At 50.4% G+C, this 27,025-nt stretch overlaps 1 protein-coding gene across 4 annotated transcripts in view; it reads right to left on the bottom strand.

Annotated features, from left to right (window-relative positions):
* Nucleotides 1-452: 452 nt before the first annotated feature.
* Nucleotides 453-27,025, bottom strand: part of Plekha7 (pleckstrin homology domain containing A7) — a 180,763-nt gene continuing 154,190 nt past the window's right edge. Inside the window, exons 7-21 of one of the 4 annotated variants that reach the window (XM_032892833.1) lie at nucleotides 22,203-22,271; nucleotides 21,955-22,035; nucleotides 20,391-20,540; nucleotides 19,787-19,888; nucleotides 17,777-17,885; nucleotides 17,437-17,663; nucleotides 14,291-14,479; nucleotides 14,088-14,205; nucleotides 13,029-13,132; nucleotides 12,213-12,413; nucleotides 9,603-9,758; nucleotides 6,166-6,299; nucleotides 5,371-5,510; nucleotides 3,777-3,886; nucleotides 1,695-1,784 (exon numbers count right to left, since the gene is read on the bottom strand). In XM_032892833.1, coding sequence (XP_032748724.1) covers nucleotides 3,786-3,886; nucleotides 5,371-5,510; nucleotides 6,166-6,299; nucleotides 9,603-9,758; nucleotides 12,213-12,413; nucleotides 13,029-13,132; nucleotides 14,088-14,205; nucleotides 14,291-14,479; nucleotides 17,437-17,663; nucleotides 17,777-17,885; nucleotides 19,787-19,888; nucleotides 20,391-20,540; nucleotides 21,955-22,035; nucleotides 22,203-22,271 — 1,881 coding nt within the window. In that variant the 3' untranslated portion in view covers nucleotides 1,695-1,784; nucleotides 3,777-3,785. Of the gene's footprint in view, nucleotides 1,785-3,776; nucleotides 3,887-5,370; nucleotides 5,511-6,165; nucleotides 6,300-9,602; nucleotides 9,759-12,212; nucleotides 12,414-13,028; nucleotides 13,133-14,087; nucleotides 14,206-14,290; nucleotides 14,480-17,436; nucleotides 17,664-17,776; nucleotides 17,886-19,786; nucleotides 19,889-20,390; nucleotides 20,541-21,954; nucleotides 22,036-22,202; nucleotides 22,272-27,025 lie in introns of all 4 variants that reach the window. The other 3 variants (XM_032892837.1, XM_032892836.1, XM_032892835.1) reach the window with 3 other exon arrangements.

The raw sequence follows: 27,025 nt of genomic DNA, 5'->3' as shown, positions 1-27,025 counted from the left end.
AAGGCTTCTCCAAACCTCCAACACACTCCTTGGCCATGCAGAACCTTGGAAACGCACACAACTCTAAACCAAGCTGGCCCCTTGCCTTCTGCTTTAAGCATGCATCCCAAGTCAAGATGAATTAAATGCAAATCCAGTTTGCAACGGTTCATCACTAACAGGCCTCGTTTGAACGGGCACAGTGTGTGGGTTGGCTGAGGGCCCGTTGTACCACTTCTGCTGTCTTGGATTGGATCAGGGCTGGCCAGCCCAAGCCAGCCCCAAATATCGATCCTTGCCTGGGGGTGGGAAAGGGATCCTCACCCCTCAGGCCTCCAAACTTACTCAAATGTCAAGGAGCTGTCAGTGAGAAGGATCTCTCGTACGTAACACAGTGAGGAGGAGGCAGAGGGTTGACGCAGGGTAAGTGTGCACAGTCCATAGTGAATAAACACAGCCAGCAAAAACCAGGACACAGATGAGGTTAATATTTTAATCTATACATCACTTTTTTTTTTGCAAACCATTACACTTTTATTTAAATTAACTTTTTCTTGCAAAATATTCATTTCATTTTTCCAACAAAATCTTATAAAGGCAAAAAATAAAATCTTATTTTGGCAAATGTCATGAAGTTGATACTGGCAGCATATGGAGTTAGTTAAAAACAGACAGTAACTTCTAAATATATTCAAGGATTTTTCTTCTTCTTCTTTTAAGCATAGTCAAAGACAAATTTTTGTTTAAAATGTGGCTCCGCCCAATGAAGGTGTTTTTTTGTTCTCATTGTTTCCCGCATGTAGAATATCATGAGACATGTTAAATAAAGGGCCAAACCCCGAGACTGGCAGAGCCCCCTCCTCCTCAGCGGGGCTGGCGTCAAGTCACAATCCCGTGTCCCGGCCCTGCCTGCCCTCCTCACCAGACGGAGTCAAGGGAAGCTGTCTGGGCTTTCCCCACAGCAGACAGCAAAGGTCCTTTAGCACTGCCTGGCTGCAGGGATGGCTCAAGGCTAGGCATCTGTGGGCAGATACCACCCAATGTTGCGTTTATTGCTATAACACTTCTCCAGTTTCCACTCACAGGGGCTTTTTTTTTCTTCTTCTGAGAATTGTTTGCTGAGGAAACGTCACTCCATCGACAGACGAAGAAGCCAAGGCTTTTGAGCACATGGTTGCTCCTCAGTCAGAACCAAGGGCCAAGGCACAGACAGGCTCCCTGAGCCATCCAGGTGGAGTGTCCAAGGCTGGGTATCAGCAGGGACGCAGATCCCAGCAGTCGACTGCCTCTCTTTTCCTGGACAGCACAGTGAGCTTCATACTGGAAGACAGCCTCAAATCCTGTCACTGTCTGGGCTCACGGGTGGTGGAAGTGGCCCCTGCTTGCCTGCCCCTCTCCCTACCCATTATCCCCCCGCCCCCCATAGTACCTGAAACCCTATGTGTGTCTACAAAACCCTGCAGGCTCTCCTTACCAGTCATCCAGTCCTTGAGGTGAGCATTATAAAATATATCCTGATTCTAAAATACAGTATATTTCACATCGTGTATCAAAAGTGCTTGTCATCTGTAAAAAGGAATCTGGACCGAGACAAATGGGCATGTGGTAGGATGGGGCCCTGGCTCCATGCTGCACCCACCATGGTGGGTAGGTTGCTCTCTCCTCCAGCCAGAGCCCCTGTTCAGCTGGAAGGGTTTCCACAGTGGGCAGAGAGGGCCATATCCCAGGAAGATGTTGGTTTCGCTGGGACCCTGGCTCCACGCTTCTCCAATGCACACTGGATCATGGGTCCGTTACTGCCTGGGCTAGCAAAAAGCACAGGAGACAATGAGAGGCCGGAAAACCTTTGCTCCTGTCATCAGAGTGGACATGTTTGTGCACACGCATGACAGGGGCTGGAAGATGGGGCAGCAGAGCAGGGTGTGTGGGCAAGGCGGCCGCTGTCACGGGACCTTTTCATCTAGGACCCAAAGTGTTGGGTTTCATTTTCCTTCCACTCTAGGAAACACAATGTGCTCACACAGGTTCACAAACTTGCCCTGCTGTAAGCCAAGGCCTGGGCAAGCCTTGGGGGATGGAAAGGCTCTGCTTTTTATTCTCGGGAGGACTGGAGAGCCCCACTGCTGTGGCCCTGCTTTCTAACCTAAGAACACAGTGGTTCTTAGGCATGTAGTGCCAGGAGAGGAAGAGGCTGAGGTCTGGAGAGAGCGTCCAAGGCCTAGCACAAGACAGAGTCTGGGACTTGAAAAGCTCGAGTGAACAGAGACTCTCCCTGGCACCTCTGCCTGCTCAGATTTCTAAGAAAGCACATCTATAACTGGGGTTCTGGTAAGTCCCCAGAGGCCTTTACAAAGGACATGGCTGCTGCTCTCCATGGAGTTCTGCTCTACCCATCCTGAGAGCCAGACTAGGCCCAAGCTGGCTTACCTCTCCTCCTGCCCTCAGGCTGCTAGAACCTACCGGCTCTGAAGCAGGGGCAGTCCTAAGTTGGAGGACCCCAGTGCACAGCGATACCCCATCATCATCCTCTGCAGACCCTTGGAGCTTCTGGGAGTGACCTGGATGAGCCCACAAGCCATCAGTGATAGAGATACAAGTGTGGGTTCATACCAAAGGGCTTTGCACCCTGACACAAGCTTCACCTCCTTGGCTAAGTCCCTCAGGTGTCTGAGCTGCATCTCCTCGGCTACAGAATGGAGTGAGCAGCTTTATAGTGTAGTTGGGAGATCAGGAGATGTTCAGCACCATGCCTAGCACACAGCAGCCCCTCAACAAGGGTGACCATAATCCAGTAAAGGAAAGAGAAGGGAGCTCTTTGCAAACTGACAGCAAGGCAGACTGTTAGGAAGAGACGGGCTGCAGGGAGCTCTAGTGTCATCGCTGCGGTTCAGGTGAGGATACACACAGGGGCAGCTGACCCAGGCCATGAATTCACTCACGGCTGGACAGGAGCTGGCTCCTGGGGGTGGGGTGGAGTATGAGTGGTGAGGGCAAAGCTCCTTCCTTTACCTACTGCCTGTCCTTGTCAACTGTTCACTTCATGGGGTCTTATCAAGCATCCTGATGAGTTGTGATTCTGGACTTGTCTCTGTCTCTTCCCTAAGGCACCCAGTGACTGATAAAATGCCAGGCCTTACTGTGTGAGGACTGAGCCCAGTCCCTCAGGGTCTGTTGTCTTCTGTGACCCGGGACTATAACCCAGTCTCTATGCTAAAGCCCTGAAAGAGTGAGACCTAATTCTCTTTTCCCTGGACACTGGCATCGTGACCTGTGCTGGGGACATTAGGCTGCTCTGGGAAGAGAGAACGAGCAAGGGCTATTAGTGCCCTAGTAGACAGGTCCAACCCATGGCCCACAGACTCTATGTGGCCCAGGACAGCTGGGGCTGCAGCCCAGCACGAAACCCTAAATGGACTTAAGTATGAGACGTGTTTTTTTCTTGGCAGCTCTTTTCTTGTACCTCAACTGTACAGCTCTGCAGAATGAACTCTCTAAATGGCGACATCATCTAGCAACAGCAAAGGGGGGGAACTCCCCCAAGGTACTTAGCACAATAGCACCTTTGATGTTGGCTCTATAGAGGCCTAAGTTCCTTCTCTTCCAACTGCTACCATCATGGCAGCTTCCCCGACCCCAGCCCCCAGCGGCCGCAGTGCCCATGAGGAAGCAGCAGCAGGCAGCATGGCAGTCAGCTCAGCGGCAGTGGGAAGGCAGGAGGGCATGCTCGGACTACGGGCGCACAGCAGCAGGCCAGCATGGCAGGGCTCTCACAGCAGCAGGCCAGCAGGGGCTCTTACTTGAAGGCGTTAGACAAAGGTGTAGTGCAGTCCGTTGCTTAGGGGGGGATAAGGTGGCACCGTCCTTGAGGACAGGGGGGCTTTAGGCGGGAGGAGGGCCAGCGGCTGCACTGGACAGAGCACACAGGAACCAAGCGGTGTGTTAGAGTGATCGTCTGTCCACCCACACCATCTTATGCCCTGCCTGGCAAGACTGTGTGGCCTGGCCCTAGGGGCAGATCCGTGAGGCCTAGCTTGCCTGTAATTTCTGATTCGGGGGAGAGAGCAAGAGTGAAGAAAGGCGTGGAACAGGAGGTAGGGCAGAAAGTCAGGGCTGGGGTCATCAGCTGTGAGGGAGGAAGCAGAAGGGATTGGTCACAGTGAGAGCAAGCTGGGGGCATAGCTCAGTGACCAGTGGGCCAGCCCAGCATACCAGAGGCCCTGAGTTCAACCCCAGAGCCACGTAAGATGTGGTGGAGGCACAGAGTGGGAGCAAGCACAGCAGTGAGGAGGTGCTTGGAGGGCAGGGGCAGCCTCCCACGGAGGGGCTCAAAGGCCGCTGAGATGGGATTGCCTAAGTCCCAGCCAACACAAGACCACTTTCAGCCCCTCTACATGTCCAGACAGAGAAAGGGCAACAGAGGCGTCAGAGATCTGCTTTAGTCTGGTTTTGTTTTGAGACAAGGCCTCATAGTCAACGCTGGGCCTAAACTTGCTACATAATCAAGAATGACTTTGAAATCCTCATCAACCTGTCTACACCTCCCTGGCTGGGAATAAGCCACCATACAAGGCTGTATTTCTAGGAGCTCCGTAGCATCGGGGCATGGGAACAGAGAAGCAGGCTGCTCCTGAGACTCTGGTGTCTGTCTGATCATTTACCACTCACAGGCCTCCAAAAGGATGCCCAAGCCACTCCTGGCTCCAGACACCCCAGGGCTGGCAGCCACAGGGCTGGCCAGTTGGATTAGAGGACCAGGGAGATGGAATGGTATGATTTTGAGTCCTCTGACTGTCTGTCTCAGTATAGTTGGCCAGGGGCACCACAGACAGACACAATGGCCTCTGTATAAGGGGCAAAGTATAGCTGGTGAACTATAAGGCTACCACATGCATGTAGCAATCCTCCTGCCTCAGCTTCCTGACCACTGGGCTTACAGACACATGCTTAAAGCAGCCTTCATATACAACACAGCAGCCATGTGCTGTTTCTACACTGCGGTGATATTCTTTTGGCTGGGCTGCCAAAAGCCTCAATTCTCGATTCTCCTACTTTCTGCCACAGGGTCACTGACAAGGTGAGTGAGTGCTTTGGCTTGAAGACCAAGAAAGGGTATCTAGGCTAGGTCAGGGGAGCTCTTTGCTTTGCCCCACCAAGAAAGGCCTGCTCGAGTGTCACATCTGCCCATTCTTCCTAAGGAAAGAGATGTCCCCGTCTCCTTGTCTCAGAGCTGGCAGGTATGGAGCTGAGTGGCAGCTCTTCTGTCACTTGGGTCAGGCAGGGCAGAGAACACACCCTTACCTGCCAATACCTGCTCACTTCCTGACTCTAGGACAGGTCGCTAAGAGCAGCAGGCAGGGACTGGGCCCTGGAGGTTGGTGCCCACGGCCTTACCTGCTACCTGCTTGCTACGCTGAGAGGCCTCAGAGGCCAGGGCATAGGAAATGTTGATTATCCGCTCCTGTTCCTGCATCTGCGTGTCCAGGTCGGCCAGGCTGTTGCGGTCCTGGCCTGGTGGCTGCAGGTTGCACATGCTGCTGGGGGCCAGAGAGAAGGCTGTGAGTCTCGACACCCTGGCCATCAGCCTCAGGTGTCTCCCTGGCTGCAGGGAGTGAATCTTCAACACTTGTGGGGCATCAGATGTGCACTGCCCGTTTTCTTCCAAGACAAGAATGCCTACTTCTCCCTAAACCCACAAGGAACACAAGTGAAGGGCTCCAGCTAGGGACTCCTGATAAATCCAGATATGAAATGGCTAATAGAACTCTGAAAGGAAAGCTCGGAGGTCAGAGAAACCTCTTGTCCAAGCTCAGTGTTTAGGAAGTATGTAGAGTCTGGGCCCATCTATGGACCTGTAAGGGAGTGTGGGCACACATGTTAAGAGGACCACCATTGGAAGTGACCTCCACTAAGTCCACCTCACTAGTGTCTGGGCAAATGGATCACACTTGCCAGTCACTGGGGGCAGATATGGGGACATGGACCTGGGACAGGAACCCTTCACAAGTCTTCAGTGCCTTTTAGGTGACCGAGGCAAACTTTCTCGTCTGAGTACCCGCCGACCCACTTCAATCAGAGGAATTCATTTGAAACAAAGCCTAGAAAGTAAGGACCAGTCAGCCCGGCCTGGCTCTCCTCATCTGACCTATCACCTGAGACGGAGTCTGTGAGGCGTCTAGTAAGGCTGACCTTGACCGCGCAAGGATATTGCGTATTTTCTCGGCCTTTTGGTACCGTGCCTGCAGCTCCTCCATGCTGGGTGGTTCCTCAGGGTCTAGTTCCACATACCGCTCCGGGATGGAGACCTTCTCTGGTTTAGACAGCTGGGGAGAGGATCAGGGGTAGGGTAGAGGGTGAGTTCAGATGCTCTGGTCTGAGACAAGTTTTCCCCACCCTTTCTACCCTCGGGATCAGACAGGTAGCCTGAGAGGATGATGGCAGCAGGGGTGATGGAGGCCTCCGGCAAAGGGAGGCAGGCTTCATTGATAGCTCCTGCAATTGTGGGAAGCAAAGGCTGTTTAACCCCTTGGGAAGTGGGTAGAGGCTTTGGGGTAAGTGTGCCTCACTGGCTGGGGCAAAGCTACTGGAATGCATCATTTTCATAAGGAAGAATTCCAGGGGCTGCTGGACAGGACCTTATAAGGGGGAAAGAAGTTTAACCTGGCTGCTGGACTACATGACCTCCTCTGGTGAGGAAAAGGTAGGAATATTTGTCTATATGCACTGGGACATGCAGGTCCAGGGCGATATGTGTGGGGGTTTGGGGGGGAAGAGAGGGAAGTAATTCTTCTCCTGCCAATATCAGGACAAGATTTCTAGGGTTTGGACATGCCTCAACCCCACTCTTGTCCAGGCCTGTTCCCCACGGCTCACTCAGCCCCACACACATAGGTGAAGAAAGTTGCTAAGATCATCAAATGAATCGGTTGTGGAACTAAGGATTTGAACCTGGGTCTCACACCAAAGCACATGCTCTTCCGGTCACACTAGACAGCTTCCTGGAGGCCAAGGGAAAGGAAACGAGCAAGGCAGGCAACACTCTGAGACAATCACAGGAAGCACTTGATCCTTAGTGTGACACTCAAAGCCCCAGTGAGCTGACCCTCCAGGCACACGGGCTCTCAGGAGCTCTAGTGTCCTCCCCACCTAAGGAACTCTCTTCTGCTCTGTCTAATTCAGGGACCTGGCACCAAGTAGTCCTTCAGTAAAGCCTCTGTAATGGACGACTGACAATCGATGGGTGGAGGGAGGGAGGAAGCCAAAGTCTGTGTCCTACTTCAGGGCTGTGAGATATTTAATGTGTATTTAACCCCAGCAATGGAAAGGCAGAGACAAGAGGAACTCTAGTCTGCATAGTAAGTTCCAGGCCAGCCAGGGCTACCTAGAAAGGTTCTGTCTCAAAACAGAAAATGACAACAAAACCCAACCAACCAATCAACCAAATAAACAAACAAAAAAGGTCGAACCACAGCCAGGCAGCTTACAGACCACCCAAAACTGATGGGTGAACTGACATCACCGTAGTAAAACCTTTCCCATCTCAAATGTACTTCTTCTTCTTTTTTTTTTTTTTTCTTTTTTTCGGGGCTGGGGACCGAACCCAGGACCTTGAGCTTCCTAGGCAAGCGCTCTACCACTGAGCCAAATCCCCAACCCCTCAAATGTACTTCTGAGTCTGGGGTGCATATGGGTCAGACCTGACTGACTGAAAAGCTTACACCAATAATAACAGCAGGCAACCAGTTAATAACCAAGGTGCTTTTCACACTTCCGGGCAGAGCATAGATTTTTACCTTCACCCCAGTGTATGAAGACAGGTGGTTGGTTTTCTCTTCAGTTCTCCACCCCGCCCCGAGCCTGACTCTGTAGGTTTATCTAAGTTACCTTTCCTAAAAGCTCTCTCATTCTTTCCTCCAGGAAAGTGTTGGGGGAGCGGGGGCAGAGAAGGCACTCATCTCTAACCTTAGGGAGTCTCACCCAAGGACAGAGGTGTTTCTCCCAGGTGACAAGACCCCACCCCTATACTACCCCACCCCTATACTACCTAGAGATCCTGCACTCACAGCGCCCCTCTCCTGTAGGAATGTTTAACTTACACACTGAGAGACGGCTCAGCAGTAAAGGTGCTCGCTGCTAAGCACATGGTAGGAAAGAACCAACTCTACCAGTTATCTTATTTAAAATTTTTTAAAAAAGATAATTTAGTTTTCTTTCTTTCTTTCTTTGCCAGCACTGGTCGGAAATCCCTGTTTTTAACCTGTTGTCTAAAGCTCTGAAAACCTCCAACCACACTTTTAGGACTGTTTAAGATTGTGACTTTTCAAAATGTCATCTTAATTTGCCTCAAAGTAGTTTTCTTCCCCCTTGACTGGGTTGATTTTAGTCTCAGTAGCAGAATTAAACCCAAGTGGCCCTTCACTTTATGGAGAGGTGGCAAGAAAAATCTGTCATCTGACCGGGACAGAGCTAGAGAAGGAGGTAGATTTCACTATAGCGGGAGGATTTAGTTAGAGAAGGAAAGACACTTCCCCGGGCTGCCCGCCGGGCAGTTAGGCAGCAGCGGGCATCCCAGCACTGCAGCTCGAGGAGGTGTGAATAAGAAAGCCCAGGCTGCTGGCTTCCACTGTTTAGGCTGTCAGAGAGACAGGCCTGGGGCAGAAAGTCGGGTTTGCTGGCTGCAAGAACCCAGAAATTCAAGTACCAACAAACCTACAGTGTTCTCTTTGTTCTCAGAGCACCACTTCCCCAAGAGCCCCTAACCATTCAAAAACAACAACAACAACAACAACAACAACAACAACAAAACAAAACAAAACAAAAAACCCCAGCTTGTAAATGGATCTGCCCTGTCTCTTGAAAACAGAAGGGGAGATATGTAGGTCTATGTACTTGGCATGTGTGAGACCCAGATTTTAACACACAACAACAACAGTGGCAAAGCCCCCACATCCCCCAGCCCTGAGTAGGGCACTTGAGGTGAGTCAGACAGACCCACGGAAGACTTAAGAGTCTCACCCAAACTCAGCCTATACCTGGGAAAAATTCAGCAGGTCAAGTCCCTATACAAATGTTTTGAGGCACTGAAAATTCATATAGCAACGTCTTCAACCAGCAGACATTTATAACATGCCTACTACAGACACAAAGGACAGAAGCAGCTGCAGACACTGTCCACAGACCAAAAGTACTCACTCCCTTTCTCATGCCTTGTTTTCCTAGGTCTGACCTGTCATGAGGCAAGTGCGCCACCAGAGGGCAGCAGAAGAGTTCAGACCAAAATTGGCTCCAGTCCTGGCTGGAAATGTCTCCTGTGATTTTTTCAGACTTGCCCTGTATTTTCCCACCACTATGAGAGCTACAGTCTGCCTAAGAGGTCATTTTTGAGGGCCACCAGTAATGATCAAGGGAACATTTTCTAATCTTCTTGGGAACATGCTGAGTCACTTAATTCTCCCCACATCACCATTAAGGAACAGGGGCACAATTTGCTCCCAATTACAGAAATAGGTACACTGACGCCTTCATGGTTTCAAGTCTTTGTTCATGTATCTACCTTCTTGGGCAAGAGTGAAGCAGAACCCTGCCTGGTGACTTCTAGAAAGCACGAAGGAAGCCCCTATCCTTACCTCTCTGTTGATGTCCAAGTCATAGTCCTGTGGCTCCAGGTCCAGCTCCATGACAGGTGTGGCTTGCACTTTGAGCCAGCCCTCCTCTTTGTCTTTTCTGTCCCCCTGTGCAGCCCGCTCCAGCAGCTGCAGGTCAAACTCTTGTTCTCGCTTCCACTGGCAACAGAGGAGAGGGTTAACCTCACTTCTCAACTCATTAAAGAGCCACACGGGGCCCTGAGGCCTGGGGTCCTGGGAAGGTGAACTTTTGAGACGTTAGACAAGTGTCATGGCTGTTGTGTGACTGAAAACAAGGCCTCTGCCTTCCTCCTTGTAGCCTCTTCCACACTGATAGCTGTGCTCTGTGGACCTTTGTGTACTCAAATGTGCATCTTTTGGGTACTAGAGGAAGACCCATGCCTTTTAGCTCACAGTGGTCCACAGGGATCCAAAATGTTCCTGGGTACAAGAGGGTGACTTGACCCTCCTAAATACTCCTCCCCCAAGGGCTTCTGGTTTGGAGCCATACACTCTGGGCGGGCGGGCAACCAACAGTGGGGAAAAAACCAAGCCCTTCACAGCCTTCAAGCTCTTGGGGATGACTCTCTGGTGGGAGTTCCGGGCAGGCCAGATACAGAGTTTGGGAACCTGCATTCCAGCAGCGGTAGAGTTTCAACCAGTTGGAAGAAGTTGGTTGGCCACAAGTGTAGCAAACTGCTGTGGAAAACGGTAACCATTTAAGATAAGACATTTTCCTTAAGCTAGAAAACAAACTAACACTGAAACTAAAAGTGAGATCAGACTTAATTGCGCCAAGGCTCTTTCACAGTGGCAACTTTGTACCAACGTCTCTTCCTAGGAGGGAAAGATTTACCCAAGCACAGCTATGCAGCTCCAAGATGGCTTCCAGTTCACTTCAGACCTCTGACCTTAAAAGAACAAAGGACTCTCTTGTGAGGATGAGACCATGCTTATGCCTCAGGTTGCCTCCTCCTTCTCACCTCATTCACCTCACAATACCCCAGCAGCCAAAGATGCTTCACATCCCACCCTGACCCCAAGCCCAATGCCCCATCAGCACGTTCCACACATTCATGCACAAGCTCAGGTTCTCCATATCAAACCAATGGAATGGTGTTTGTTTTTCCATTTACAGTTTGGAAGACTTAGACAATTGAAGTTCAGGGATAAATTTAATGGTTCACAAAGAAAACACTCATTTCCTTACACGCTCACAAGTGCTCAAAAAGAGACAAGTCCTCATTTAAACCCAGCCTGATTGCTTTCACAAACAGCAAAAGTTCACTGCGCTCAGTGAAGTACCCTGCGGAAGAACCACGCCAATCCATAGTGGGAAGCAACATGTTTATTGGCGTTGATGAAACTTATACAAGCCTTTTCCCCCCAAAGAAAAAGTACAAGGCATTGGAGTTATGGTTCTGAAATGCTCTCTGTGTTTCAGACAGCAGGGTATAGAAAGTCAGGGTTGTCCCATACGATGTTTACTTATAATACTTAAAAGTCAATGGGTTTATAGCTGTTAAAGACATTATTCTAGTCATTGATGACTAACGGGTGCAGAGAGGCCCTCTGCATACAGTTTATTTTGCTATCTATTCGAGTTACTGAGTCAGAATTACAAAAGCTTTTCCAAAAGGAATCATGAGGGATAGGAGGGATTACCACCAAATGGCCCTCTCTAAAGTTGATGTTTATTGTCCAGTGTAAGGCATGGAATCGGTAAGTCCCCAATGCCCAGACCTGTGCTAATGATTGTGGTCCTCACAGAGCAGCTTTTGGGATGAGTGAATTACCAGTTAGTTGGCCTACACAAAGCTGGACAGTGGAGAGGTAAGTCACACCTAGGGGTGCCTACTAGGCTAGGGAGCTGTGAGCTGCTAGTACAAGCCTGGTCAGAGACAGCACTGGCCGGTTAGAGAGGGGCCAGTACCAATTCAGAGCATCTGTAAAGACAATCAGGCAGGATTAGAGGCGATGAGCGCGGACACTAGAAGCGTAGGAGCTTGTGCAATGAATTAGGGAAGGAGCAATCAGGCTAGAGGGCTGGGGAACTGGGGGCTCCAAGCCCGAAAGCCAAATGGAATGTCCCTACAATGGGTCTAAGGCACCCGTGGGCAGGTGCAGTGCCAGCCATTGGGGGCAGCACCAATTTCCCCAGCCCTCCTGAGTACCTGAGGCCTCAGCACAGGGGCTGCGGGAGACTACCAGCACCTCAGGGTCGGGGAACACCAACCCTTAGCTGAATAAGTGGCCTCCCCTGGCTGCAGTATCTGCTTGGGACATTGGGAGGCCGTGCGGTTGACTTGCATATCATACAGTTCCTCACCATCTTCCTCTACTCCTCGAATCCTACATTCTCAGGTCCTTAATTCAGCCGAGAGCCTCCTCTCACTTATTACGGAGAAAGGATGAGGCCTCTGTTGCTAGATCCTCCCTACTACTATTTCCCGGTCATCCTCTGGCCAGCTCACACACGCAGCTGGGGTTGTGGGCAAACAGCCCCTCAGGATGTTCACTCAACCATCTAAGTCACCACCCTGGGAGGTGACATGCATCTGCTTGGGGGACTTAGGGATGTTCTGGCCTCTGTCCCAGTCCCGCCTAACATACTGAGCCGAGATCTCCAGGCAGTGGCTGGCTGAGGTATCGGGCTGAGAGCAGGCCCGTCCTCTCTCCTTGGCTCAGTGTCCTCTTGCGCTCCCGGACCAGAGCCTTCTGGTGTCTCTTCATCCGCTCCAGCTGCTCCTCTGCACTCATCTTGCCCCGCTGGTGGTCCCCTGAGTACAGGCGCTCCAAGGCACTCTTGGGTCTCTGAGGAGGAGGCGAGACACAGAGTAGATGGGGCGAGGGGCATTGCTCCTTCCTGATTTTAGCGCAGAATCTCAGGTAGCCTAGGCTGGCCTTAAATTCACTACTTAAGCCAAGGATAACCTTCAACTCCTGCCCTTCCTAGCTGTTCCTCCCAAATGCTGGGATTACAGGTGTTGACAATCAAACCTGATTTATGCAGTGCTGGGGGTCGATCAAACCCAGGGGCTTGTATGTGTTAGAAAAACACTACCGACTGAGCCACAGCCCTGCCCTCTCCCTGTTAGTCTCTCATACACTCTTTGGGCTCATCTTAGCCACAGAAAATCACTTCCTCTAATTACCCAATGCCCCTCGTCCTACTGAGTTTTCTAGGAAGAGACTGACCTCAAGGCTGGCCCTACCCTACTGAACTGGCAATCTGTACTCCAGGGTGAATTTAGGGTAGTCAGCAGAAAATAGAGATGGTAGTGTAATGACCTTTTTGGTGAACCCGGTGAGAGAGAGAGAGAGAGAGAGAGAGAGATCTTAAGTTCCCCGTGGCTCACTGGTCACTACTATCCCAGGGCCCCTTCCTTCTGTGGAGTGTGAGCCCCTCCACATCCCATGGCCACTTACAGAGAAGGTTGCACTGCTGTTTTCGGCATTCAGACCCCTCCGGAGTGTGACATAGGGAGCAATGGTAGATGACTGCTGGAGCCTGGACGTGGAGCCTGAGAGCCCTTATCGAGGAAGAAAGACTCAGGTGTATGTGTGCTGTGGTTAGACATACCCCAAGCCCTCCCTAATCACCCTCACACACACACACCCTCTCCTGAGGGACCAGAGAGCCCTCCAAACAACCCACTTGTCCTGGTCTTTTCTCCTGGGGCCTAGATGAGGCAGGACACAGAGAGAGAACAGAGTTGGCCTGGGTGTCTTTGTCCCTACAGAGCTGATCCATGTAAGAAGTGCTGGGCTACAGCAGGCAGAAAGGGACACAAGAACCTTCATCCCTCTGCTTCATGGAGAATCCAGCTAGGGATAAACAGGGAGCCCAGTGAAGAGACTGTGGGCTAAAGAAAGGATTCCCTGAGCATCAGGCTGACACAGACGTGATGTGGTCTCTGTGCTGGTGGTTCCCACGACCCCAGCCCGCAGGCTGCCATGATCTGGAGTCAGAGCTCTGGGATTGGTGCTTCCTCTGCGGTCAGCCAACTGGCAATTGCTAATTAATTTCTCTTACCTTCAGTTTCTTTTTCCTTAAATTATTTATGGGTAGGATATAGGTAGTTATGTGGACAGTTGTGAACCAGCATGTGGGTGCTGGGAATTGAACCTGGGTCCTCCTGGAAAAGCAGTCAGCACTCTTAACAACTAAACAGTCTTTCCAGCCCCAGCCTCCGTTTCTTGATCTTTAAAATGTGAATCATAACAGCATCTGCCTACCAGTACTATTGAGTATGAGGCTCATATAGAACAGATCAAGAGTATCAGGCTTTAAGGCAATCACTGGTGTTGCTCTTGGAGGCAGAAAAAGGAGGAAAACTAAACTACTCTTGAAGTCAGTCCAGTCCTCCCTCCTCTCAGCCATCACAGCTAGATCCAAGCTGCAGGCCAGGATCTGAGGTCTGGGGATAGTCTGTGAGTGCTATGCAAGAGTGACATTGCTGAAGGCTTCACAGAGCCTTGCCTTACCTCTGCCTGGCAGCGTCTGGTACCTGCTCTCGGAGCCCACGAGGCCCAGGGAGGGCTGAGGCACGTCCCCGCTGAAGCTGGCCAGCTCTGGCTCACTCACGTAGGACCGGAGCTCCACCTGTGGACAGAGTCTGAGGCTGTCAAGTCACTATCGTCACACTGCCCCTTCCGCTCAGTGGGCACGCCTGGTCTTCACAGCTCACCTTCAAGTCCCCGTTCACACACTGGCCCTGCTCCCGGTCCCTCTTCCTCTCATCTGACTGTCGTTTCAGTCCCCGCACAGACGTGTGCCGAATGATGGTGGCTTCTCTCGGCAGAGGTGGCACGGCTGGGGGCTGGTCCTCTGGGCTGTAGAGTTCAGGAAGTGGTGGCCTGGGAGGTGCTTCATCTTCCTGTTCAAAAAGAGAATCAGATCCGGTGTCCAGAGGGATGGAATTGAAGGGGTGCTGTTACGAGGTACTGCCACAGGGCCAGCCACTTCAGACGTACATTACCACTGCAGCCAAGGAAGCTGAGGGGCTACCTCCATTACAGCTCTCCTCTTTGATAGGGCATGCTTTCTAGTTTCAAAGCTACTGGTGGCAGTGTGTCCCCAGCTCCAGTACTTGGTGTCCTGGATCTACGCTCTTGGCAGTGTCAGATGACAACCGTTTCCTCAGCACATACGTCAGGGAAGGTAGGACACTGACTACCACTTCTGAGATAGTGGCAGCACCCGCCCCAAGAACAGACATCTTCCAGTCCTCTAGTGTTCGGCCCGAGCAGACTGCGGGTGACTCCACACACACACCTGGGTCCTCCCGTGTGGGCCAGTTCATCAGTTGGCATCCTGTTCCTTCTCTTGGAAATGGACCTGCTTACAAAGTCTCTCTAGTGGCCTGACAGGAGAGCAGGAGAGGCGCTTGCTCACTTCCTGGGAGTAAGGGGACAAGGCCAGTCTCCTTGGTACTCAATGTGCTTGCTGGCTTCTTGGGCGCTTCTTCCATGCCTGGAGACTGAGCCTGATTGCCAAGAAAATCCACTCACTGATGACAGCTGTACCCCTTCCTCACTAGCTCTCCCCTCCTTACTCTAGTCTGACCGTCTATTTCAGGATTCCACAGAACTCAGGAAGGAGTCCAAGCTGATTGCGCAAACAACCAGCATTTCTTGGGGGAAAAGAGCTTCACATTTTAGTGTGTTTGCACGTGTGTGGCTGTGTGCACATGTGTGTGGACATATACATGCCAGGGTGTGCAAATGCAGGCTGTCAAAGGCAACCTGTGGGAATCTATTCTCCTCTGCCACCATGTGGGTCTTGGGGTATCTAACTCAGGCTAGGCCTGGCAGTGAGCACCTTTACCTGCTGAGCCATCCCCCTGGTCTCCCATCCGGTCTCTGAAAGCAAGCATTTCATTGGTGGGCAAAAGGTAAGCCATCTGCCTGAGATAGGCATGGGCTTCCTAGAATCAGCAGTTTCCAACCTGATAAGCCGTCAGAATCACCATCGTCCAAAAAGCTCTCCACAAAGAGAAGCCCAAAATATCCACTGTCTATGATTAAAGAAAATAGCTATAGATAGGGTGGCTGGGGGACATTTTCTTAGACACTTGCTTTGTGGCTCTCGTTCCTGTGTTCTTTGAAATTACCCACGACTGGTTTGTTTGTTTGTTTGTTTGTTTGTTTGTTTGTTTTTAAAGACAGATTTCTCTATTAAGCCCTGGCTGGCCTGGAACTCAGAGATCCACCTGCCTGTGCCAGGATTAAAGGCATGAACCACCACGATGAGACTATTTCAGTTTTTAAAATGGTAGTAAATTAAAGAAACAACCAAGCCACACTGTGGGGTCCCTGCACGCCGTAGGACTGGTGAAGTGCACAATGTAAAAGACTCAGGATAGGGTGTTCTAACCTAGCATAACTCAGGCGCTTAGGGATGGATGCAAACTTGGAGAGTGGAGGAAAGAAATGGGCAAGGGAACTTTACAGACGCCAAGGCCACTGGGAGTGAGGGAGGAACCGCGAGGTCGGAGGCCTTCTTGTGATGGCCACACTTATTGGTCTGAGTGTTGGTCTGTCAAGGATGGTGACCTGATTATGATTCAATGACATATTTTAATGCCATTTTTCAGAATGGATATTTTAATAAAAACCTTGCATTACATGTAGTTACATGTATCCGTATGGGTGTGTGCACACGAGTGCGTATGAGTGCCCTCGGAAGCCAGAGGCTTCAGATCTCCTGGAGCTGGAGTTATAGGTGATTGTGAGCCTCCTGCTGTTGGTGCAGGCAACCAAACCTCCATCCTCTCAAAAAGCATCAAGTGTTCTCAACCACTGAGTTATCTCTCAAGCCCCAGATACTTCATTAAAAAAAAAAAAAAAAATGAAGGTAGATGGTGGTAGCTCACACCTTTAATCCCAGCACTCAGAAGGCAGAGGCAGGCAGATCTCTGTGCGTTTAAGGCCAGCCTGGTCCACAAAGTGAATTCCAATACAGCCAAGGCTACACAGAGGAACCCTGTCTTGAAAAACAAAAACAAATTTGATATTTATTTTTACTTTATGTGTATGGTATTTTGCCTGCATGTGCGTCTGTGGACATAAATGCTCAGTGCCAGAAGAAGGCATCAGACCCCCTGGTACTGGAGTTACAGTCAGTGCTGGATGCCATATGGGTGCTGGGAATTGAACCCAGGTCTTTTGCAAGAGTTACAGTGTTCTTAGCACAGAGCCATCTCTCTAGCCCCAGGACAGTTATTTCTGTTACACACATGTGAATGTCTAAAACAAGCAAACAACCATACAAACTAGTAAAACCGAGGCTGTCAACAGTTAAAAACACTAACTGCTTTTCCAGAGACCGCAGATTCCATCATCTGCTCCAGAGGAAACTGAGGTAGCTCAGAAAAATGAGGGACTTGTTAAGGACCCAGTGAAAAACTGAGCACTGGAATCCCAGTGCCCTGGCTCCCAGCTAGCAGCTCTACCTCTGTGCCCAACCCTGGCTGCTAGGCACCTGGCTACACATCAGCGGCCTCCTCTCCATCAAGGCTGCAGCTCTGGTCTGTGCCTCACACTGGGCATTGGGCAGGAGATCTTAAAATGGATCAAAACCAGCGATTCTACCAATGCAGCTTTTGTGAGTCATTTACTCGTGCTGAGGCTGACTCTGCAAATGACGTGGGTGTTGGGGGGTCACTTGTGTTGCTGTAAGGAAGCCCAATAAACACACTGGTCACCAAGCTGCATTTGGGTGAAGTCATTTCTTTGGTATGTCGCCAGTGCCTTTTTGAGGTGAACAGACTTGGGTTCATATCTCTGCAGGAGGTAATCCACACACCCTCAGCTCCCAGCCGCCATAGCTTACCGCCTGAGGCGTTGCCTTGGTTGGTGACTGCAGAGGAGACACTACGTTCCTCAGCTGTGGCGGGTGAGGTCGGTATGGCACATAGGTCTGCAGCTGCGGAAAGAGCCGGACCTCCAGAGGGGTCCGCACGGGGCTGGTGGGAGGGCTGGGCTGCAGGGCCGGCTTGCTCTCAGTTGGAGAGAGTGAAGGCACAGATGGGTGAGGGAACAAAGGCACCGTTTTCCTTTCTGAGGGTATGGGCAGAAACAATACAAGGGTGGAATGGAGACTTCCTCAGTGCATGGGCCATGCCGCCCGCCTCTCCATGTCCCCACACCAGGAAGATGGCTGACTGTCTTACCTGGATTTTTGACAGATCCCACCAGGACTCTGTAGTTCTCTTTATTCACACTCAGGCCTGCCATGACATCTTCAATCCTCCACAGGTCCTTCTGTATCTGTGACTTCTCCTGGGGAACACAGGGGACTGGTTCAGGACCTTCTTGGCTCCTCACTAAAATTTTCTTCTGAGGACTTGTCATATGTCTTTAGTCAAAGTCCTTTACCATAGGGTGGCACAATCTTTGGAACCTGCCAGGGTCCACTCAAAGTCTGCTTGAGAAGCAGACCAGTGAGGAATGCTGGGCTGAAAGTGTTCACCAGCTCAACTGCCCTACCCTACCTAACTTAAAAATAGACGGCCTCGAGCAGCACAGGGCGGAACGTGATACATGCAACACCTCGTCAGTCTATGAGACGGGAAAGAACAGGGATCCAGGACCAGAGGAGGGGAGGGGAAGAGAACAGATGTTCAGTTTCACAAAATGGAAAATTCTGGAATATGGCTGCACAACGTGTGAATGGACTTACACTGCTCAAGTGTACTCTTAAACACAGTTGGGATGCCTGGTGTGGTGGCACACACCTTACCACCAGCACTCAGAGGCAGAGGCAGAGGCAGAGGCAGAGGCAGAGGCAGAGGCAGAGGCAGAGGCAGAGGCAGAGGCAGAGGCAGAGGCAGAGGCAGAGGCAGAGGCAGTTCTGGCCTCCATAGTTGGAGGCCAGCCAGGGATACATGATGAAACTCTAGCTTATAAAGACAGAAAGAACTAAGATTAGCACTTCAAGTTCAAGGCCAGCTAGCCTAGGTTATGCAGTGAGACTTTTCTCAAACGGCCATGGGTTAGAGATAACCTCAGCAAGAACTAGAAACGACTGCTGGGAATATTTTAGCAACAGCAGTCACCCAGTGTGCTCAAGCCATTACAGTATTACAGAATGTTGTTTCCAATGAAGGGCGTTATGGGGCGGGGGACGGGTGACAATAGTGAGGCATATTCTAGAGATCCTCTGAGGTCATCCCTGAGCCAGAGGCAAGAGTCTCCACATGGTCCTCAGCATCTCCCAGACCACCCATGAGTGAGTGGGGGGCAATGGGCCACGGGGAAAGCAAAACAAAATCCCCCAGAGAAGTCCTTGGTTTTCTAGGGTTCGGGGAACATCCAGAGCTCACATATTCACTAAGTGACCTGGAAGAGGAACCGAGATCAGAATTCCATCGGCATTAGCAAGTCCGGCTCTCAGAGTGGCACAGTATGGTGCCTGTGCACAAGGAGCCAGGAACGTTTGCTGAACTCAAATACACTGAGCCTACGGCAGAGGCCCAAGCCAGGCAGACCTGAAGCAGAGGCGGAAAACAGGCCATTTTCTATTTTAAACATTTTGAGGGTGGGGTAGAAGCCTGATGCTTACTACAACAGGACAGAGCACAGGCCACTTAGAATGTCCTGACCTTTTTTCCCTCTGTGAAGTCCTGGCTGTCCTGGGACTCATTCTGTAGACCAGGCTGGCCTCAAACTCAGAGATCTGATTGCCTCTGACTCTCAAGTCTTGGGAATAAAGGTGTGCACCACTATGACCTCTGAATATTCTGACTTTAAGCTAAACTCATTTCTTCCAATTTGGCCAGGGGCCACAGAGATGGGAGTCAGCCGGCCTGGCTCCGGAAATGAAAACATGAGCACAAAAGAGTTAAGAGGGAACTCCAGGGACTGAGTCACACTCTCTCCTCAGGCCAATAGTGACTACCAGAAGCAAGACAGAGGCTGGACTTCCTGCTATTGTCTAGGGAATCCAGAAGAAACTCGCCCTGGACGTCCGAAGTGTACTCCGGGTGAGCATAGGCACTGAACTGGGTTCCTCTTGGCGCTGCTCTTTTAAAGGATCAGTTTTCCTAAACACTGAGGGTCAGGCATCGAGAGCAAAGAGTTCCCTGCCAAGGAAGAGCTTGTGACAGCTGCTAGGCAGAGCTCACAGTCCTAACAGGCTGGTGATGGAGGTGAGGGAGGTGACAACCCTCTCTCTTGGTCACCTGGAAGAAAAAGGCTCTCCTGTGTTGCTCCTGCAGGGTCTGCTTTAGCTGCTCCACGTCCTTCTCCAGCTTCAGGTACTCGTTCCATGCGTTTTCCATCTCCTGTAGGCAAGAAGACACTTCTGGTCCCCAGATGTGCCCTCACCTTGTCCCCTCCCAGCCTCAAGGACACCCACTCATAACCTGCTGCTCCCTAGGCAAAGGGGGAGGGGGAAGGCCTAGGCAGCCCGATGGAAAGGAGATGGGAGCAGGTGACCCTGGCCACTTGCACTGTCTACCCACCCCCCAAGATGGCTTCCCTCCCAGGCCAACACCACAGTACACTGACAGCCATAACAGTGGGAACTCTGACATCTCAGAGTGCACTGTGCAGACTAGAATACAGCCTGAAGACCTCTCCAAGAAATGGGGGCTCCCTCAACTATTCTGATGGAAAGAAGCCTAGGGTGCAGAGAGAGTCAGACATGATACCCTGGATAAGTTGCCACCAGGAGGCAGTGACAAGTTCTCACCCCTGGCCTCATCTCAGCAGCCAGGGAGATGGGAACACAGCCATGGCCAGCCCCCGGGAGAAGTGCCCGTTACCTCCTTAACCTCTACATACCGTGGACTCTCTGCAGAGCTCTGCGCGGATGTGGACGAGGTCCTCCTGCAGGAGCCTCTGCTGGCAAGTGATCTTCTCCAGATGCTGTGGCTGGTCTCGGTACTGCTCTGTCTGCCTGTGCAGCACCTCCAGCACAGACTCGAGCTGGTCCTGTGCGAGAAAGGGCCCAGAGCAAGAGGATGGGAGGGCTATCCCCCACCGAGCCAAACAACTGACACCAAAGAGGTGAACTGAGCTGGAACAGACACCGGGCCTTGGACAACAGCTCACTGGCATGAGGTAAGTCTCAATAAAGCTCTGCCTCAGCTTTCTTATCTACAAGGTAGGGGCAGAACCCTCCGATTCCTTATAGGTTATCTGGAAACAAAGGGACAAATGGACAGGGAACCTTGGCAAGCATGTCACAGATGTCTCACACCACGGATATATCTTATTAAATGTGAAAAGAGAAAAGTCAACCTGAGGCCGTAACTGTGGCCCCAGTTCACTCCTGTCTTCCCATCTAGACTTGCTGCCATCCCAGCCTGGACCCCTGAGAGAAGGAACCTGAGGAAGCCAAGGGCTTTGACCAGTGCGATGAGGGTCTCCAAGGCAGACCTCTGGGTTTCTTGTGTCAAGCCATCAGAGCTACCAGTAAAGACCTCTCCCAGGCTGAGATGTGGGCCAGCACAAAGAAGGGGGCACTTGAACAGAGCAGACTGTTCTTCCTAAGGAAGGGGAGTGTTGAGCTTTGGTCTGTTGCTATGTAATGCAATGCTAAATAGTGGACCCCAAGAACTTAGTTACCTCAGGGATGAGAAAATCTGCACCTCATTCCTTAATTTAAAACTGTTGATTAAATAAAGATGCCTACAGCCTGTAGCTGGGCAGAAGAGAGGTAGGCGGGGCTTCGGTTGCTGTGCTTGGGGTCTGAAGTAGAGAAGTCGCCGACATGGGGTAAGTGAGTAGTGAGAACGTGGCCCTGAAGCCTGGCCAGTTGGAGTAAGAGCGGCCGAGGTGGAATGTGGCAAGTTCTGTTACAGAGTTATTGACAGAGAAGTAGACAAAATGGCTTAGATGGTTGATATATGCCCAGCTCTGGTGCTTTAAGGCTTATTATAAATATATGGGTTTTATTTGGGAACTGAATGATCAAAAGTGGGGTAGAATCTCCCATTTTAACCACAACAGGGGAGGCTCAGATAGAAGTCTTTGAGAAATATCCTTAGACAAAAACAAAACAGAAACAAAACAAAACAAAAACCCCGAATAACCTTATACTCTTGTTTGTTTATTGTGGTTTTTTTGAAGCAGGACCAAGCACTGCATAGCTGAGGATGAAAATTCTGATTCCCCTGGAGTCTACCTTCCAAGTTATAGGTGTATGCTAACAATTTATACCTGTTTTATATGATGTGAGGATATAGGCCAGGGCTTCACACATGTTAGGCAAGTACTCTATAGCCTGTTACACCTCTATTCATTGTTGATTAATGCTAACACAGGAGTGCAAATACTGTGTCAGCAAAGCCAAGTTGGTGCAGTCCCCCGACCCATGCCACTATTATGCAGAACTGATGCTTACTTTATTCTCCTTGAGAGCTCGGATCTTGTCTTCCAAGTCCTGGAGTATCCTGTCTTGTTCACAGAAGATGCTCAGCTTGACCTGTGAGTAAGAACGAGTTGGAGAGGGCTAGGGAAAGGGGGTGAGAACATGGCGCATGGCATCGGCAGTAAGAGCAGAAAGAGCAGAGACTATGGAAGCCCTTGAGGAAGCTGCCCAGGTCCAGGTCAGGAGATGGCCAAGGAGCCAGCCTGTCAACGGTAACTCACATCAGTGTCGCTCTCGGCGATCTTCATGGGCTTCAGACTTCGATCCTTAAGAAGGTCTCGGCCTGTCATCTGGGAGGTGAACAATTGAATGATTAACATGGTGTGTGGGGTCAAATAGCAGGAAGGAAGGTTAGTCCTATGGTGGATGGACGTGGAAGTCTCAGCAGAGGCGGAGGCTCATGGCACAAAATGGGCAAGAACTTGAGCACTATCTGCACTGTTTTAAAGCCTTCTTCATTTTATGGAAAAACGGAAACCTGTTGGTGATCCTAGTACAACTACATTTCTCAAATTAAAGAAAACGCAGGTGCTCAAGTTACAGGGTCATCAGTTTGCTCCAAATGAGCATGACACATTTCTATGAGTCTTTGGAGGTTTGCCATTGGTAAGAGAGGCGTGCTACTACACCTAGGGACAAACAGTTTGTCCAGTTGCTGGCCAGGTTGCTGTTTCATGTCTCTGAGAAGCCACTTCCCCAGGGACAAGGCCAGCCTTCCTTATCCTACACTATTAAAAGATCCAGCCAGAGGGGAAGGGACCCAGGTCAGATCCAGCCAGTGGTTTAAGATTCACACCCAGACAACAAAGCTTGGCATACTCAAGTGAGTCATCACCTATCTTAGCATCTCAACAAAGCAAAGGACAGGTCACCTACACTTCCAGGCCAGTAGAACATCCCATTCACATCCTCAGGCAACTGTAAGCAGGCAGCTTGCCGTCTTCCTGCTCTCACTGACCCCTGAGAAGTTGATTCCAGCTCCCTATCCCATGCTTCCCTTTCCCTGGGCACCTTCCTTTCATAGGCTATGAAGACATGGGCTTCTGCAGCTAAGACAAGGTCAAGTTAAATGCACCTCAAGTCAGACAGCCCTTCTCTGATCTGTTTTATGGCTCTGACCAGCAGATATGAAGAATAGGTGACCACGGCAGAGGCAGGCAGTGTGTGTGCTAGGCAGAAGGCTCCAGGATGGACAGACAGTCAGTTGCTGGAGTAATAGCTTTTGTTTTCTCCCCACTCCATCTGGAAGGCCCAAGAAGTTTGCCAGTGTGAGCCAGGAGTCAAAAGTGCTGTCAATCATTCTCGTCAGACTAACCACAGCCATGTGCCCAACTGCCCTACATCCTCCCTCAGCAAGTCCAAGGCAAATCACTGCTTTAAAAGAATATTTATTTTCTATGTATGGCGTTTGCCTGCATGTATATCTGTGTATCATATCAAATGCATGGGTCTATATACCCATGGAGGCCAGAAGAAGTTGTTGGCTCTCCTGTAGTTAGAGTTACAGACATGTGAGTTGCTATGTGGGTGCTGGGAATGGAACCTGAGTCTGCTGGAAGAGTAGCCAGTGCTCTTAACCACTGAGCCATTTCACTACAGAAGAAGTCACATGACTTCTTGCTCTGAGCTGAGAACTGCTTCAGTTTAGTCACATAGCAGAGGGCATGGACCCTGGCCTTGGTTACTTCAAGGTAGAGCTTGACTAAGGCCTGGCTATGGGGAAAAGCTCAGCAAGCATTCATGGAATTCCTTGGGGTATATGCAGAGTATGTGTACACACGTGCATATATATCGTCAAAACATATGGAACCCTGAGGGGAGGACTTCGAGTTGGTCTCTTCTCTGAAGAAGCTGGCCCTGGCTCGTTACCCAGCTAGAAATCACTTTCAAATTGAGGTGCACTCTGGGGATTACCCCAGCAAGCTCTCCCCCTTTTCCCCTTAAGCTTTTTATCGAGGACGTCTCTGATGCTTAAATAAGGCAGAGGATCTAACTGAGCAACGCCTCATTTATCTAGTACCATCGGAAAGAAATGAGGTATCTACACACGAAGGCATTCTGAGAAAGGAAATCTAAATTAAGCCTTCTGGTGGCATCCCCGATAGAAGTGTGCCCTTTACTGCTGTCCTTGGTGACTCAGGAGCCAACCGTTTGTTTCTCTCTCCCTCCAGGGTACCTGCACTCCCTCTCTTCTATGAAACAGGAGTCTCTTGTTCTCCCTGATGTGCTATTTGTAGGACATTGGGAGCTAGGAATTCAAAGTCTTTGCCTTTCTTTCTTCCTCTGAGCGGGTCTGGTGTCCTTCAGCATGTCCCTCTCACACAGGGTGCCTGTCACTGCTGTGGGGCTTAGAGTATCAAATTATAATGATGTTTGCTCATTTCTCCTCTCCAGACATATTAACCACATTAGGGGGCACTGTGGAGACTGGGATGCATTTTCTCTCTATCCTTGAAGCCCAGCCAGGACTGGCATATGGAGGAGATCTGGAGAATGTTAGCTCAGTGAGTTCACAAACATGTCAAAATCAGACTGGCTGGTTTAGCTTCTGATGGAGTAAAGGTGACACACAGGTGACAGGGCACTGGCTCCCCTGAAAGGCTTATACTCTTCAGAGGTCCTTCAGCTTAGCTCTACTCCAGAGAAAGGGTGCCCTGGTGGACAGCTACAGCCACGGGTAGTATATGGCGGTCAAGTTTCCCTTTTTAAACCGTGCTCAGTGGTGACAGCACTTCTATCCACTTAAAACATCAACAAATGTCCCCAGTATCTGTCACCAGAAATATCAAAGGTCTTGGATCTCCATTCATCTTAAAGAATCTCTACCTGGGAAGAGACTCGGCCCCTGGACCATCCCTCTAACCCCAACCACATCAGACCATGACACCTGCCCCCCCAGTCTGTACCCTCCCTCAGAATGCTCCAAGAGCTGGCTACATTGCAAAGGAGACATAGGACAGTCATCCAGTTCCAAAATGGGACCTGTATATCAATATCCTGTCCCCAGGAGAGACACAGTGGGATCTAAGGCTGCTCTAAACTCCCATAAACTCATGCTCAGCCCTACCACTGTAGAGGCAGACAAGTGAAGATGGAGACACAAGGCAAGCTGATGACAAGCCAGGCAAGCTCCCCACCCCTCTGCAACACAAAAGATGGAGGCACAGGACACCACAGATGAGCAGCTCAGCCACAGTGCTGAAGAGAGCTTTGGGTTAAAGAAAATCAACCAAAATGACTTGCAGGAAGCGTGGGGCGGTCAGGAGAGCAACTGCTTAAGCAAGTGATGGTGCCGGCCCTGAGCCAGAAGCAATGGAATGGCCCCGCCTGGAGACACGGATCCGATCATCTTACGCTTCTCCCGGGCCGACAGCCCCGTGCTGACTTCTTCAGCACTTTGTAAAGCACGTTGATCAAAGGTTCATTATTTTTAATCTGTTCCAAACAGAAAGGCAAATACAACAAAACGTAACAGGTGAGACATCCAACAACACTTGAAGCAGCCACAGTCTGGGGGCTGGAGGGGGACCTCAGAGATGAGGTGCGCAGACAGTCAAGACAGTTAAGCCTCGTGATGTGAGCTCCAGCTAGGGACAGCCTCTATAAAACTAGCCTCACCAGCTTTGCTCGCTTGGGAGCCGCTGTGTGAACTGACCATGCACAAGGGCCACTTCCTGGATCACTTCCTTCCCAGTTCTGAAGGTGAGGGGAAGCCTGACAGAAGAGATCTGCTTCTTCCTGCCTCCCTTACTTCTGCAACCCCTGGAAGCTTGGTTTATGCATTCATCTCATTTCTAACAATTACTTCCGACAGAAACTTCTCAGACTTCAACTCCATATTTGGGTGCAGCTAAATGTTCATGCCTAACCAGAGGATTCAAATGCTTACAAGTGATGCTGTATATAGGCTGTCAGGTCTTGAGAAGGCTCGGTGTGCAATGCTGCCACTGAGCCTGAGGACCTGAGCTTAATCCTTGGGAACCACATGGTGGAAGGAGAGAACCAGCTCCTCCTGCAGGCTGTCTCTGACCTCCACATGTGGACTTTAACATATGCACACACCTCCACACACACATGCACATAGACACGTTAAAGAAATTCAAAGAAAGAAAACACTGTCTCTACCCACCAGGTGGGTAGATCCCAGGCCAACAAAAATTTTATTTTTTATTGCAGTGTTGGAAATAGAACCCAGGGCCTCATGTATACTAGACAAGTACTTTACCACAAGGTACAACCCCAGTTTGGCATTGGAATTCCTACTCAAGCTCTTGAATTTTAGTGTGTAGAATCACCTGGAAGGCTCGGGCTCCACCCTGAAGGGCCTTGCTGAGTTGGTCTGCACTAGGGCTCAAGATCTGGCACTCCTAACAGATTCCCAGGTATTGCTGCTGTGACTGGGTAAGGAACCATACTTGAGACCTTGGTGAGTACTTCCAAGATGTAGGTTAGTTGGTTCTGTGCTTGTCTGACATCTACAAAGCCCTGGGCTCCACTGAGTACCATATAAAGTGGACATAGATGTACCTACAAGACCCTCCTACTCGGGAGAAAGGCAAAGGACACAAGTCCAAGGTCATTGGGCATTCAAGACAACCTGGCATAGATAAGCCCTTGTTTCAAAACAACAACAACAACAAAATACAAAACAACGACTTTGAGGTAATCTTTCTTAACCCTCAGTGTATTTTTAAAACACTTAAGGAATTGTTTGGCCAATTAAGTCAGAATCTCTAAGCATAGGACTTAAGCACTGATGTGCATTGTAGTGGTTTGAATGAAAATGGCCCCCAAGGACTATTAGGAGGTGTGGCCTTGTTGGAGGAAGTGGTCACTAGGGGCAGGCTTGGAGAACTCAGATGTTCAAGCCACATCCAGTATGGCAACCACATCCTGCTGACTGCAGCTCAAGATGTAGTTAGTGCTCTGGGCATCTTCTCCAGCACCACGTCTGCCTGCTTCCCACTGTGACGATAAGGGACTAAACCTCTGAACTATAATCCAGCACCCATGAGATGTTCTCTCTTATAAGTTACTGTGGTCA

This window comes from Rattus rattus, chromosome 2 (genome assembly GCF_011064425.1).
Source record: "Rattus rattus isolate New Zealand chromosome 2, Rrattus_CSIRO_v1, whole genome shotgun sequence".
NCBI lineage: Eukaryota > Metazoa > Chordata > Mammalia > Rodentia > Muridae > Rattus > Rattus rattus.
This window is presented reverse-complemented; position numbering and strand designations above follow the sequence as displayed.